This window comes from Pagrus pagrus (assembly GCF_965226575.1).
Source record: "Pagrus pagrus genome assembly, chromosome: 9".
In the NCBI taxonomy this organism is placed as follows: Eukaryota; Metazoa; Chordata; class Actinopteri; order Spariformes; family Sparidae; genus Pagrus; species Pagrus pagrus.
In genome coordinates, this window is record NC_140193.1 from 20,545,653 (window position 1) to 20,558,014 (window position 12,362).

The 12,362-nt window shown below is 43.6% G+C and overlaps 1 protein-coding gene across 1 annotated transcript; it reads left to right on the forward strand.

Annotated features, from left to right (window-relative positions):
- The first annotated feature begins 307 nt into the window (after positions 1 to 307).
- On the forward strand, positions 308 to 11,412 carry sik1 (salt-inducible kinase 1). The gene is made up of 14 exons (XM_084361973.1): positions 308 to 714; positions 1,616 to 1,811; positions 1,905 to 2,021; positions 5,020 to 5,083; positions 5,197 to 5,358; positions 5,818 to 5,942; positions 6,033 to 6,156; positions 6,258 to 6,478; positions 6,777 to 6,926; positions 7,019 to 7,126; positions 7,215 to 7,440; positions 7,528 to 7,782; positions 7,898 to 8,087; positions 8,677 to 11,412. Exons 2-14 carry the CDS (start codon positions 1,659 to 1,661, stop codon positions 9,173 to 9,175), a joined length of 2,394 nt encoding a protein of 797 aa, XP_084218099.1. The 5' UTR covers positions 308 to 714; positions 1,616 to 1,658; the 3' UTR covers positions 9,176 to 11,412.
- The last annotated feature ends 950 nt before the right edge of the window (positions 11,413 to 12,362 follow it).

The window sequence follows — 12,362 nt, forward strand, 5'->3', positions numbered from 1 at the left end:
ATAATAGTATATGATAATATAATATAATATAATATAATATAATATAATATAATATAATATAATATAATATAATGTGTTGAGTAAATAACAACAACTGTCAGTTCACCAGTTGCTTCCTGTTTCTGTTTCTGCTTTAACCGCGCGCGCGCCCGGGCTGTGGCGAGAGCGAGGCAGCCCGCGAGCGAGCAACAGCCCGGCAAAGGGAAACATCACGTGGTGACACATCTCTACGACTGACGTCATCGTCCCCATCTCCAAGCAACCCCTCCATCAGCACTCGCGTCACCGTGAGCCCGAGCCGCGCGGTTGCCGGGCAACCCGTGCCTTGCGCTCGGGTCCGGCCTTGCCTTGCACCCAGCTCGGAGCTCTGACGCGGGTGTGACGTTAATAAGGTGGGTATCAATTTGTTATGGTGGCGGAGGGAGGAGGAGGAGGAGGAGGAGGAGTTCCCCCTGAGAGTGCCGAAGCCCTGCGCTCTGCATTCCGCCGGAGCGCACAGGCACACAGCGGCCGCAGGCAGCCCAGTCCCGGCCCGAGAAACAGACTTGTTGTAGGAAGTCAGAGTTAAGGAGGAAAAAGTTGCTCCGCGCGTGTTTTCTGCAGTTGTTCCTGTGCTTGTGTTGTCGACTCGTCGCTCTGGTTGTGGAATGTTTTACGTTTCCTCTGAGAGCTGTCTGAACTGTGAGAGAAAGTGGTTTAACTCCGCTTTTTAAGGTAAGAACAGACTCTTCTGTCGATAAGACTCTCGTTTTACCGCCTGGTATTTATTGAAACCACCGTATTGTCATTTATTTCACCCTTCTTAAAGCTGCCTTTCGCTTTTAGTCTAATCTATTTTACTTTCTATTTAACCTGCTCTATTTAACAAGCAAAGAGTAGCTTTCAGTTTGTAACTGAATCATGTCTACAGAGTTAATCATGAAGAACTTGTACTTTATCAGTAATTAAGCCTTATGAAGAACAGAATACTTATTTGTACACTTAGAATAATTATTATATTTATTATTAATAATTGATTACATTTTAACCATATCACTGTGAATATAGCACCTCACTCGATCCAGGCTACTAACCCTGACCTGTTCCCCACTGAACTCATTTGTTATACAAGGCAGTTTGACACTGCTGCCGCTGCACCATAGATATATACAGGTCCACACACAGAATATTCATACTATTTATATGTATTAAGTAGGGTTGCAGCTTTACCCATTGGTAAAAATATTTCAGGTTCATATCAAGCTTAACGTCTGTCAGGACACAAGAGCTTGTGAAATTATAATAGAGCGACTGTTCAACCACAAAAAAAAATCTGTTTTCATTCCTTTCAGGGTCGTTGTAACTTATAATAATAATAATAATAATAATAATAATAATAATATTAAAACATTTATACCATGATATTTATGACACCATATTTTCCGAGATGGTTATCATACAGTGGAAATCTCATACAATGGCACCCTCGTTTCTCAGTTTATTTAGCCAATGCATCTTCAAAATGCATATGAATGAAATATGATGTAAAAATGTGAAGTATATCTGTAAATATAGCAGCGAAAGTGTCAAATGCAAGTGCATGAAACACATTCTACAGCTGTCTTTGTTTCTGCAGGTACTAGTCTTACACTATCCCAACTCCACACTGTTGCTGCACCATGGTGATCATGACGGAGAACAGCCGGGGGGCTCAGTCCAGACCTGCACAGGGAAGGCCCCTGCAGGTCGGCTTCTACGAGATCATCCGCACCCTGGGGAAGGGGAACTTTGCGGTGGTGAAACTGGCCAAACATAAAGTCACCAAAACACAGGTTAGTGCCTCTGACTGTATTTCCAGCTTTATTTCAAGATGCATCATCTTTGAATTTATTTATTTATTTTAATATGTGCCTTTGGTTTTCCAGGTGGCCATTAAAATCATTGACAAGACCAGACTGAACCCCTCCAACCTGGAGAAAATCTACAGAGAGGTGCAGATAATGAAGCTGCTGAACCACCCCCACATCATCAAACTGTACCAGGTGTGTGTTATCTTTATCTCTCTGCAGTGTGCAGCATGTATGCAGACTTTGTGTGCAGCCTGGTCCGTGTCGTCTGACGCATGCATGAATCTGGGATGCGATCATGTGCAAAAGCAGGGGCATATGTACTTCTCTCGGTGACAGTGTGTCAGTGCAGAGCATTGTGCCTCATTATTGTTGATATGCGGATGCAGCGGTGCCATTTTGTGTGGCACAAATAAGGGGCATTTATATGTAAGTGGTTTTTACCGGCTTGTGGTGAGCTGCTGACTCTCAGAGCACACTGAATCATAAGTACAGCGCAGCAGCATTAGTGCAATCCCTTTTGACCTCCCTCTGTGTGCATGTGCGTGTTAGAGAGAGAGAGAGAGAGAGAGAGTGGGAATAATCATATGAACCAGTCGGTGCTAGGAACAATGCATTTTCTAAGATTTGTTTTTTTTCCCTGTTATATAATGGTGGAAGTGTTAGCAGAGAATATGTGAAGCAGAAAGCAGTCAGGAGAGTGTTGTGTAAAGATGCAAGTCCAATGTTAAGTCCAATTAGCATCTGTTAAAGCCAAGTGCAATGTGTCTGCGCCTCACGTGAAGGCGACCTCCACAAAGCGCTGCTTTACTCCTAATCAAATTGAAGACTTAGCGGCAAAGAATCCGCTTTTTTACCCTCAGCTGACCTTGCAAGCACCGTGGCACGCGTCTGGCAACAAACAGACAAACACACACCCCCGCAAACAATCACACACAATGCCCTTTCGTTTTTTGTTTTTTTTACACTCTGGATTTTTCTGCCGTTTGTTCAGCCCTGAATTGTTTTTGCTACTTTTGAGGATTACTTCATGTCCGGTTTGAAGCAGCAGAGCAGCGGTTACTGTGAAATCATGTCTGGGCTGCAACAATGGGAGCGTGACATTATTCCTTGGAAACTCCAGCAGTGTTTGCCAAAATACGCAGAGGAGAGATAGGTGATTCTGAGGGAATCAAAAGATAGCACTGATAACTGATGAATCATTTTTCAAGTAAGATTATCAAACACTCCCTTGCTCCAGCTTCTCAGTTGTGAGGACTTATTTTTACATTTTATAGACCAAACGATTAACTGACTAATGTAAAAAATAGATCAATCTATAATGAAAATAACTGCTAAATATATTAAGTATGAAAAATATACGATACTGCAACATGATAACCAAACAATACAACATTTAAACAAATACAACAAATAGTCTCATTCTCAGTTTGTGTCATATCTTAACAGTTCAGTTACGTGATGACATCATGTTTCATGTAAATGGTCCATTTTCCCCAGAAAATTATTTTTTATATATTAGCATAACAGTGTCAGGATTTACAGCCTTGTTACAGAGGTGGGTGACATGGACAAGAGTAATTCATTAAAATGTAAAATGATAACAAATGTTTTTCTCACTGTGTCAAATGCGAGAAGAACTAATTCCCTAAAATTATATACTATCAAGTATTTAAGATTTAAGAAGACATGAAAACTGGCAGCGACACCTCAATACAGTTGTTTTTCTCAGTAAAATAAATGTTATTGGATTGGATTATCGCCCCCCAAAGGTGCTATCACATCTCTGACGTCAAACATGGATGACCTCTGCCTGTATCCTGCATGTGATGTGCCCTTGTTTCTGTGCCCTTGGGTTGTCTGAGGTGATGCTAGTCAGATGGTCGCTGCTCGGTGATGGTGAGCAACCCTCTCCCCCGCTGCAGCCCCTCTCTCCTGCACAAAGGGAGCGTGGTGACATAAGATCATCTTGTGATTCGAGGGTTGCGTCCTCTTTGTGTCGGGGCCTCTATAGACGAGCCTTTCTCTTTGTCTCAGCCTCTCTTTGACCTTGTATCAATCACACACTCCCATCTTATCCTCTGAAACCCCGGTCTCCCACCAGTTGGGCACTCAGTGCCAGCTCTGCTGAGCTGCTGTGATGTGTGGATCACATTTAGAGAAATTTATTTTAGATTTCAGTGGAAATCCTCATGCCAGTCTGAATTGTGGGAAATATGTATAGAATGCTGTGTTTGATGGAAAGCAATAAAAACATGAAGTCTAAGGTTTAAATATAGCACCGACCCTGAATAAAAGTGGAAAATATGTATACTATCTTCCTTCTGGGATGGTCTGAGGGCCCTTGACGTTCCGTGCCTGTTCTTCAGAGCTGTGACGTCAGCTGCACCTCAAGGTGACAGAGCACCAGAGAGCTGCCCTATCTAACAGATAAAGACTGCTTACTGCTCGCAGCATCTGTGCTTTTCTAAAGGGACTGGTAGCTGAAAAGAGTTAAGCTCCGCCGTTCAGTGGAATTTAGTGGCATTTGATTCAAAGTTGTGCCAGCAGCATTATCCAGACAGGGCTTTGTCATCTGACGAAAATTGCTTTGTTGTGCAACCTTTCTGTTCAGCTGCCCCGTCCCCGAGGGCTCTCCTGGGAAAATGGAAGCTTTCTATGAGCTCCAGGAAAGAATTGGGAATTGCGTCTTTCCGGCCTACATAGTGCGGCGGGCGTTGAGTGACTGCACTTCTGGTGTTTTTGATACGCAAGGCGGCCCCGTGTGAACGGCCCGTGTGAATCTGTGTCTCTGTTTCCTAGAAATAAAGAGATAGGGGGAGGTTGAAATTCAACACTAGTGCCACACGTTGCCAACTCAGCCTCAGGGAGAACATGTCCAGCCATTTGATATTAGCTTGTCTCCGTGTGAATGTTATGAATGTTAATGTGTTAAAACATGATTTAAAACATGCAGGAAGTGGCTGACAGCTGGCTTATGCAACAGGGCATATCATGGAAAGCCAGGGTGTGGAACTAGTTTATGGAGAAGTATGAGATGGGGATTTTTGTGGTCAGAAAATGTCTCATGCCCAGAGACGCCGGAGCAGGCTGCACTGAAGCACATCTATGAAATTGTATTCATCATCATCACCATGATGACTGCCAATGACCCAGTTGGTTCAAACTCTGTCTGTCTTTTTCTTTCTCTTAGGTCATGGAGACCAAAGACATGCTGTACATCGTGACAGAGTATGCAAAGAACGGAGAAATGTTTGGTGAGTCCAGCTTTCAAATCAAACTTTTTCCTTACTTGTGAGAATGGATGTAGGCTAAATCTGCTGAAACCCTCTGCCTCAAATACAAACTAAAATATCCTCTCTCCCTCCAGACCACCTGACCTCAAACGGCCGTATGAGCGAAGATGAGGCACGAAAGAAGTTTTGGCAGATCCTCACAGCCGTGGACTACTGCCATCGACACCACATCGTTCACCGCGACCTAAAAACCGAGAACCTGTTGCTGGATGCCAATATGAATATCAAGCTGGCTGGTAGGTCTGCCACATAAAGTTTGCTGTTAGCTGTTGACATGGTAACGGCTGTTAATTTACTTTTATTAGAAGTTTGGATTTGTATCTCTTTGCTGATTATCTTCTAATTTAGGAACATTTAGGAATTCTTTATACCATTTTAATGAAATTAGTGCTGTGTTTTCTCCGTGCTAATTAAGTGTGAATAATTCGATCATTTTATCAAGGCTAATATAAACAAGAGGAAATGACTGTCACACAAACAGACTGCATAAAAATACACTAGAGATTAAGTGCCAGAGCAGAACAAAGTAGTCTTTTGTGTGAGAGATGATACGAATCTGGTCTCTGAACGTCATGATGACAAATTACATAAGACACCGTGGTTAAAGGAAGGAAACACAGTTGTATTCAGGGATCTTCTGAAGAGAAAACAAACAAGTTTGAATAACAAAATGTTTCTCTGCTCGTGTTTTCCAGATTTTGGATTTGGGAACTTCTACAATGCGGGGGAGCCTCTGTCAACATGGTGTGGCAGCCCGCCTTACGCTGCCCCTGAAGTGTTTGAAGGGAAAGAGTACGAGGGACCTCAGCTGGACATCTGGGTAAGCTAGTAAAGAAATTATAGACACAGTTATTCAATTAATCATTAACTTTTTCTTAAACTAAACTCCCTTTTGGTCTTCTCCTCACAGAGCCTTGGCGTCGTGCTTTATGTCCTCGTGTGCGGCTCTCTTCCATTCGATGGACCCAGCCTTCCTGCACTCAGACAGAGAGTCACCGAGGGACGGTTCAGAATCCCTTTCTTCATGTCCCAAGGTACAATGCCAACAAATCATAATCAAAACAATCACTGCCAATTTTGTCTAAATCCAAAGTGCTCAGGTTTCCAAGACTCACTCCTTGCTTATGTCCTCCAGACTGTGAAAACCTGATCCGTAAGATGCTGGTCGTGGACCCAGCCAGGAGGATCAGCGTGGCCCAGATCAAGCAGCACCGCTGGATGCTCGCAGACCCGACGGCCGCCCACCAGACCCTCAGCCATTCCCTGACCGAGTACAACTCAAACCTGGGGGACTACAGTGAGCCTGTGCTGGGCATCATGAACACGCTGGGCATCGACCGGCAGAGGACTATCGAGGTGACTGACCACAAAGAACAGATTAAGTTGTTGTCAGTTGTGAGAAGTCAAAATACACAAGTTACAGGTCCAGGAGATCTACATCTCAAATGTGCAATATGTAAACATTTAAGTTCAAAACATTAAAAAATTAACGTTATAAACAGAATGTGAATTAATTTCTAGCGATATCTACTGAAATTAGCATGCCAACCAGCTAGTTTCACATACTTACACCTGACCTTCATTCAGAGAAACAGAAGCTATAAAGAGATGGAAATAAACCTCTCTCTCATCTCCTCTCTGTCCTTTTCTTTAGTCTCTGCAGAGCAGCAGCTACAACCACTTCTCTGCTATCTACTACCTGCTGCTGGAGAGGGTTAGAGAGCATCGCAGCCAGCAGCTGAGCCGCCAGTGTGGGACCTGGAGCCAGAGACCCAGGAGCACCTCCGACTCCACCAGCCCAGAGGTGAGCACTCTAGCTGAGCATATCGAGCGTACAGTCCTAATCTACCCTGCAGCTTCTACTTGAAGTCTAAAATGCTGTGTCCTTGCTTTCAGGTGATCATGGAGTCCACAGACAGCCTTAGACCCGCAGCATTTTCAGTCCCAACTAACAGCCCTCCTCCAGTGTACTCAGAGGAGTGTGACCAAGGTGGATTGTTCCAGGTGAACTGAGATTTCATTTTCCACCCTGATGCTTATCTACTAATAGACCAGAGAAAGAGGCTAACAGTCCGACTCCTTCTTCCTTCAGCGGGTGGTGTTTCCGGTGGAAGCCAGCTTTAACAGACTGCTCTGGAACCGCTCCATCTCACCCAACAGCCTGCTGGAGACGAGCATCAGCGAAGAGGTGCGACCCAGGGACCTGGAGGAGGAGGAGGCGACGCAGTCTCTTGGCCCTCTACTCCCTCCTACCACCACTTCACGCAGACACACACTGGCTGAGGTGTCCGCCCGCTTCCATCAGTGCAACCCTCCATGTGAGTATGCCATATATGTAAAATAGCACCTATTAATCCACTCAGTCGGATGTACGGAGTCTAATTTATTCCCTGCCCTGTCTGTAGGTATTGTGGTCAGTCCCTCAGATGGTGCCTCCTCGGACAGCTGTCTGAAGTCCTCATCCAGTCCAGCCCCCACTTTGCAAGCTGCTATGGGTGAGATGTCAACACTTCTGGCCTCGGGGGCTGAAGGTGGAGCTCTTCTTCCTGCTGGAGCGCCCCTGACCCTCTCCTCCCACCTCCTGCCCCAGGCCCAGGGCAGCCTGCCCGCTGCCAGCTTCCAGGAGGGTCGCAGAGCCTCCGACACCTCCCTCACTCAAGGTACATGAAACCAAGTGACATTTATCCACTGTGATTTTCATTTTTCTTGCGTCTGATGTGTCACATTATAAGATCAAAGGAGTATTGTGTAACACGTTCCCATGCCTCCCCGCAGGCCTCAAAGCTTTCCGCCAGCAGCTGAGGAAAAACACACGCACTAAAGGTCTTCTGGGATTAAATAAGATCAAGGGTCTGACGCGGCAGGTCGTTCCTCCACCCTCCTGTAACCGCGGCAGCCGAGGGTCACTGGGTCCAGCCCTGTCCGAGCACCGCAACATGCTGGAGGAGGTGCTGCACCAGCAAAGGTCAGTCAGACTCTATTACACGAAAGCACACTGTTATTAAAGGGTAACTCCTCTAATTTTACACATTAGAGTGTGTGTAAAGGTCTTGGGGAATACCACTGAATATGTGAAAAAAGTAGTTTAAAGCCTTTTGTGGCTCCGGAGGAAATAATCTGATAAATTGCCTCCAGTGATGTCACTCAGTGGCTAAGTTGCATTATGGGTAATGTTGGCGCCAGGTATTGAAAAGCAGTCCACTGTTCGACACTGTTGGACTCAAGATAGATACTGCAGAACCAGAGATATCACCTTTTTATTCCACACATTCTTCTTCCTTTTTGTAACCTGTTGCCTACATTACCCACAATGCAGCTTAGCTATTGAGTGACATCAATGGAGGCAGTTTATCAAATTACATGCAGCTTCATCTGGAGCCACAAAAGGCTTTATACTCCTTTTATCACATATGCAGCAGTAACCCCCAAGACCTGTAAACATACATAAATGTTATATAAAAATGGTGGCGCTCCCCTTTAAGTATCATATATTAGATCATGTAGGCTTCAACTCAAGTAAATACAGAGTCTGATCCTCTGCCTTTGTTCTCCAGGATGCTCCAGATCCAGCACCAACCCCAGCCTCAGGTCCAACCCCCTCAGGCAGGACCTCCACAGAACCCCCTGCTCTTTCTGGCCCAGCAGCAGTCACCCTCTCCTCCGCCTACTACCGTGTTTGCGTCCTCCTCCATGTTCGACACCCCCTCCACCTTGCCCCCTCAGCAAGTTTCAGTGGGCCTCCAGCACAGCCCCTGGCAACAAACCCTGGAGACTTCATCCTCTGGCTGCTCCTCATCCTGCTACTCCTCTCTGTCACCCGTGGCCTCCGCTGCTTACCTTCTTGAGGCTCGTCTGCACATCAGCCAGCAAAGCCGCCATCACCCCCACACCGGCCTCCAACAGCACCCCCAGTCTGCAGCACAAAGCACCTTCCCCATCATGTCCAAGCCGGCGGTGTGGAGCATGGGCTCAGTGTCCAGCACAGATCCTGACATGCAGGAGCTGGGTCGGGCTGCACAGCAGCAGCTCAGCAGCTGTGTGATGGTGAAGTAATACATCAGGGAGACCAGCGTTTGTTCTCTCTGTGGGAGACGCTCAAATCTCGATTCAGAGCGAAGTTGGGAGAAAGAACAAAAAGCAGATGCAAGTGACAAACTTTATTTAATGGTACACATGTGAGAATGTGTCCACACACGTGTATGTTGTGTTTGCTTTTGATATCATATAAGCTACAGACTAAGCAATAACCAAACTCTGGACCAGGTGTTTGAGACAGCCAGAGAAGCAATAATAGACTGAAAGAGTCTCCTTCAGCTCCCTGTTGGACTCTCCTGAATGAAATCAGAGCTGACGTTACGATACGATTCTGTCTCACATGATTTGATGCTGTTTTGAATACAGGAAGGCTCTTCCTCTTTGTTTTTTTTAGTGTCATTTCCTCTTCTCAATGTTTTTCCACTTGACTGTACAGAAGACCAAAATTATTTCTTTTTTTTTCCCACTTCGTTCGCCTTTCTCAAGAGACATTTCTCTGTAGCAGTGCAATGGACATGCAGCATAGTGCCCTAAGCTTACAAACTGAAGGAGTTGATTTGTATTGAAACTGTGAGCTTTCTCTTTTTTGTGCAAGATTATTAGAGCTACGCAAATGCTGCTTTTTACCTCAAAGCTGCAAAAAGACTGCTACATCCTCATCAGCCAAAACTGAAGGAAGACGGTGTCTCGCTGACTGAGTAAAGCACAACAGGTACATCGGTCAGCTTGGTAGGACCTTACATATGTGGATCCATCGATCCGTATTCCCTCCATTTGATAAGCACCTTCTTGTGAGATGCTTTTACTACCTCCTCAGGCACGAATTTGGAAGCAAACATCAAGCCGAGAATATCAGAGGAAACACGATTTTCATATGTACAGAACAAAGACTGGGAACAGTGCAATATTTCACATTGAAATACAAAGGAAAGATGAGGCTCGACATAGGATGATCAAAATGTACATGCATATTTGCCTGAGGTTTTTTTTGTTTTTTGTTTTTTGTTTTTGCTTTTCATTTTGTTTGCTGTGCTAGCTAGCTGACTAAAGCCGGTACTAGTTCTGTAACATAATAACATGATACTGTAGAAACCGAGAGGAAAGACTCGAGGCATTTCACGATGCCGTCTCTTCACACAGCGTGCTTGTAGTCCTTTAACCGAAAGGAAGAATTTGGGTTTTACCAAAGAGTGAACAGCACAAGAGATGGGTGATCTATCACAAACACACTACTGACTTCTCACTTTGAATGCTGTCTCAAAATGTAGCATGGTGGCTAGTTAGCGTTTTCACGTGATCTCCTAAGCTTTTCGCTGTGAGAAAAAGTCCCGCTGCCACCAAAATCCAAAATGCTACACGTGTTGTTAATATCTCTAGCTTTTACTATCAGGACCATGGTGGTATTCATTTTTGTACTTTTCTAGAAAAGAAGAAGAAAAAAAAAAGAAAGCAAAAAAAATCAGAACATAGCAATACCATGTTGTGCTGGAAGTTGAACTTTCTTCAGTTGTCCACAAGTGGCTAGAAGTAGGCAGAAATGAAATACAACAAGCTGATTTATGTGTGCAGTCAGTTCAGACGACGTATTAGAAAGATGCAAGAGACGTGTAATATTGTAAGCTTATAGTTCTCTCATATCTGTGAAACATCTTGTAGAAGAGCAGTGTTTTTCCAGACCTAGTTCTACATTGGAAACATGCAGTGTTAATATTTCTATCCAATAGTTTTTGGTTGATTGCACTCACTACCAACACTTGTGCCTTTATCTGAACAAACCCACGATCAGAAGGCGTCTGATCGCTACGCTGAGGAAAGAAAGATGAACGGCTCAGTTGCCCCTTTTGATATCTTCTCTGACCTCTCTCTCCTCTCTGAATCTGATCTTTGACCTTGCTGTGTAAACAGAAGCAAGAATTGCACTTTATTCATATTTCTTGTGACTGATTTCTTTTTCTCATGATGAAAAAAACTTCACAAAACTATTGAAACACTAAAGACTCTTGATGCAAATCTGTAAGATGACCCCTTTTTGATAAACTTTGGATAATAAGAAGTATTTCATTTTCTTTTTTTTTTTTCCTGATTTGTTACTTGACTGTGTGAGCATGTGTGAGTGTGTGTGTGAGTGTGAGTGTGTGAGTGTGAGTGTGAGTGAGTTTGAAGGGAGGGACAGACAGAGAAAGGAAAGAGAATGTTAGTTCAAGAAGATTGTTTATTTATGTGGCTATTTATTTGAAATAAAGTTCACTTCCTAAGCTGTTTGTTGTTTGAATTTTTTAAATCATGATTTGCACGTTACACATACACATACATTTTGTCCATTGTTGCAGCACCTCTATTTACTCTGTCAGAACACTGTGTCTTTAAAAGCCCGAAAAGACCAGTCTGCTCTGACACTACCCACAGTGCTGCTTGCATTTCTCTGTGGATTAAGCATTTTGATATTTGACTTTATCCACTCTTAAAGGTGCAATATGTGAGAATGTTCTGGAAAAATGTAAAAGTGAACTAAAATTACCAACAGACTGTTAAGAAACAAGAGTTTGGACATTATGTCAAAGACGTCTATGTGTTGGCATGCTAATCTGCTAGCCCCAACCTAATACCACTCACTACGAGCTCCCAGTCCGGACTGCTAACTGCACGGCTAACTGAGCTAACTTGCTAATGGCAGCTACATGAATAGTTAGCCGTTACTCCTATGACAATATAGCACCAAAGGGTAAATATATATATATTTAATTTACACTCAATTACAGTTTTTTAAAATTACATTTTATGCTACAGTTAGCTTCATAACAGTGACATATGCACATTTATATTTTTATGTGCTGAAAAATTCACCTACGGACACCAATATGCACTTAATACTGATACCACATATATTTGATTTTGAATTGTTTTCCTTATTATCTTACATCTTATCACACACTTGAGCAAATCTACATTTCACTGCACATACTGAATGAGCATGTGACAAACAAAACATTTGAAATCTAATGATCCATATGCTGAAGAAATGCAAATTCAGTCTGCAGTACGTCTGTAACAGTGATGCTGTCTTTTAAACAGGCATTAGTACTTTTCAATATTCATGGTAATCAACAATCATGATAAAGACTACTAGTTATAATTCAGGTGCAACACAAACCTCTGAAAAAAATCCTTAATACTGTTTGATTTATAATATAGCCTAATCATTTGA

Coding starts and splice junctions, on each gene's coding strand:
- sik1 (XM_084361973.1), top strand. CDS start 1,659: ATGGTGATCATGACGGAGAACAGCCGGGGGGCTCAGTCCAGACCTGCA. Junction 5,359..5,817: donor TATGAATATCAAGCTGGCTG/GTAGGTCTGCCA, acceptor CGTGTTTTCCAG/ATTTTGGATTTGGGAACTTC. Junction 7,441..7,527: donor CCATCAGTGCAACCCTCCAT/GTGAGTATGCCA, acceptor CCCTGTCTGTAG/GTATTGTGGTCAGTCCCTCA.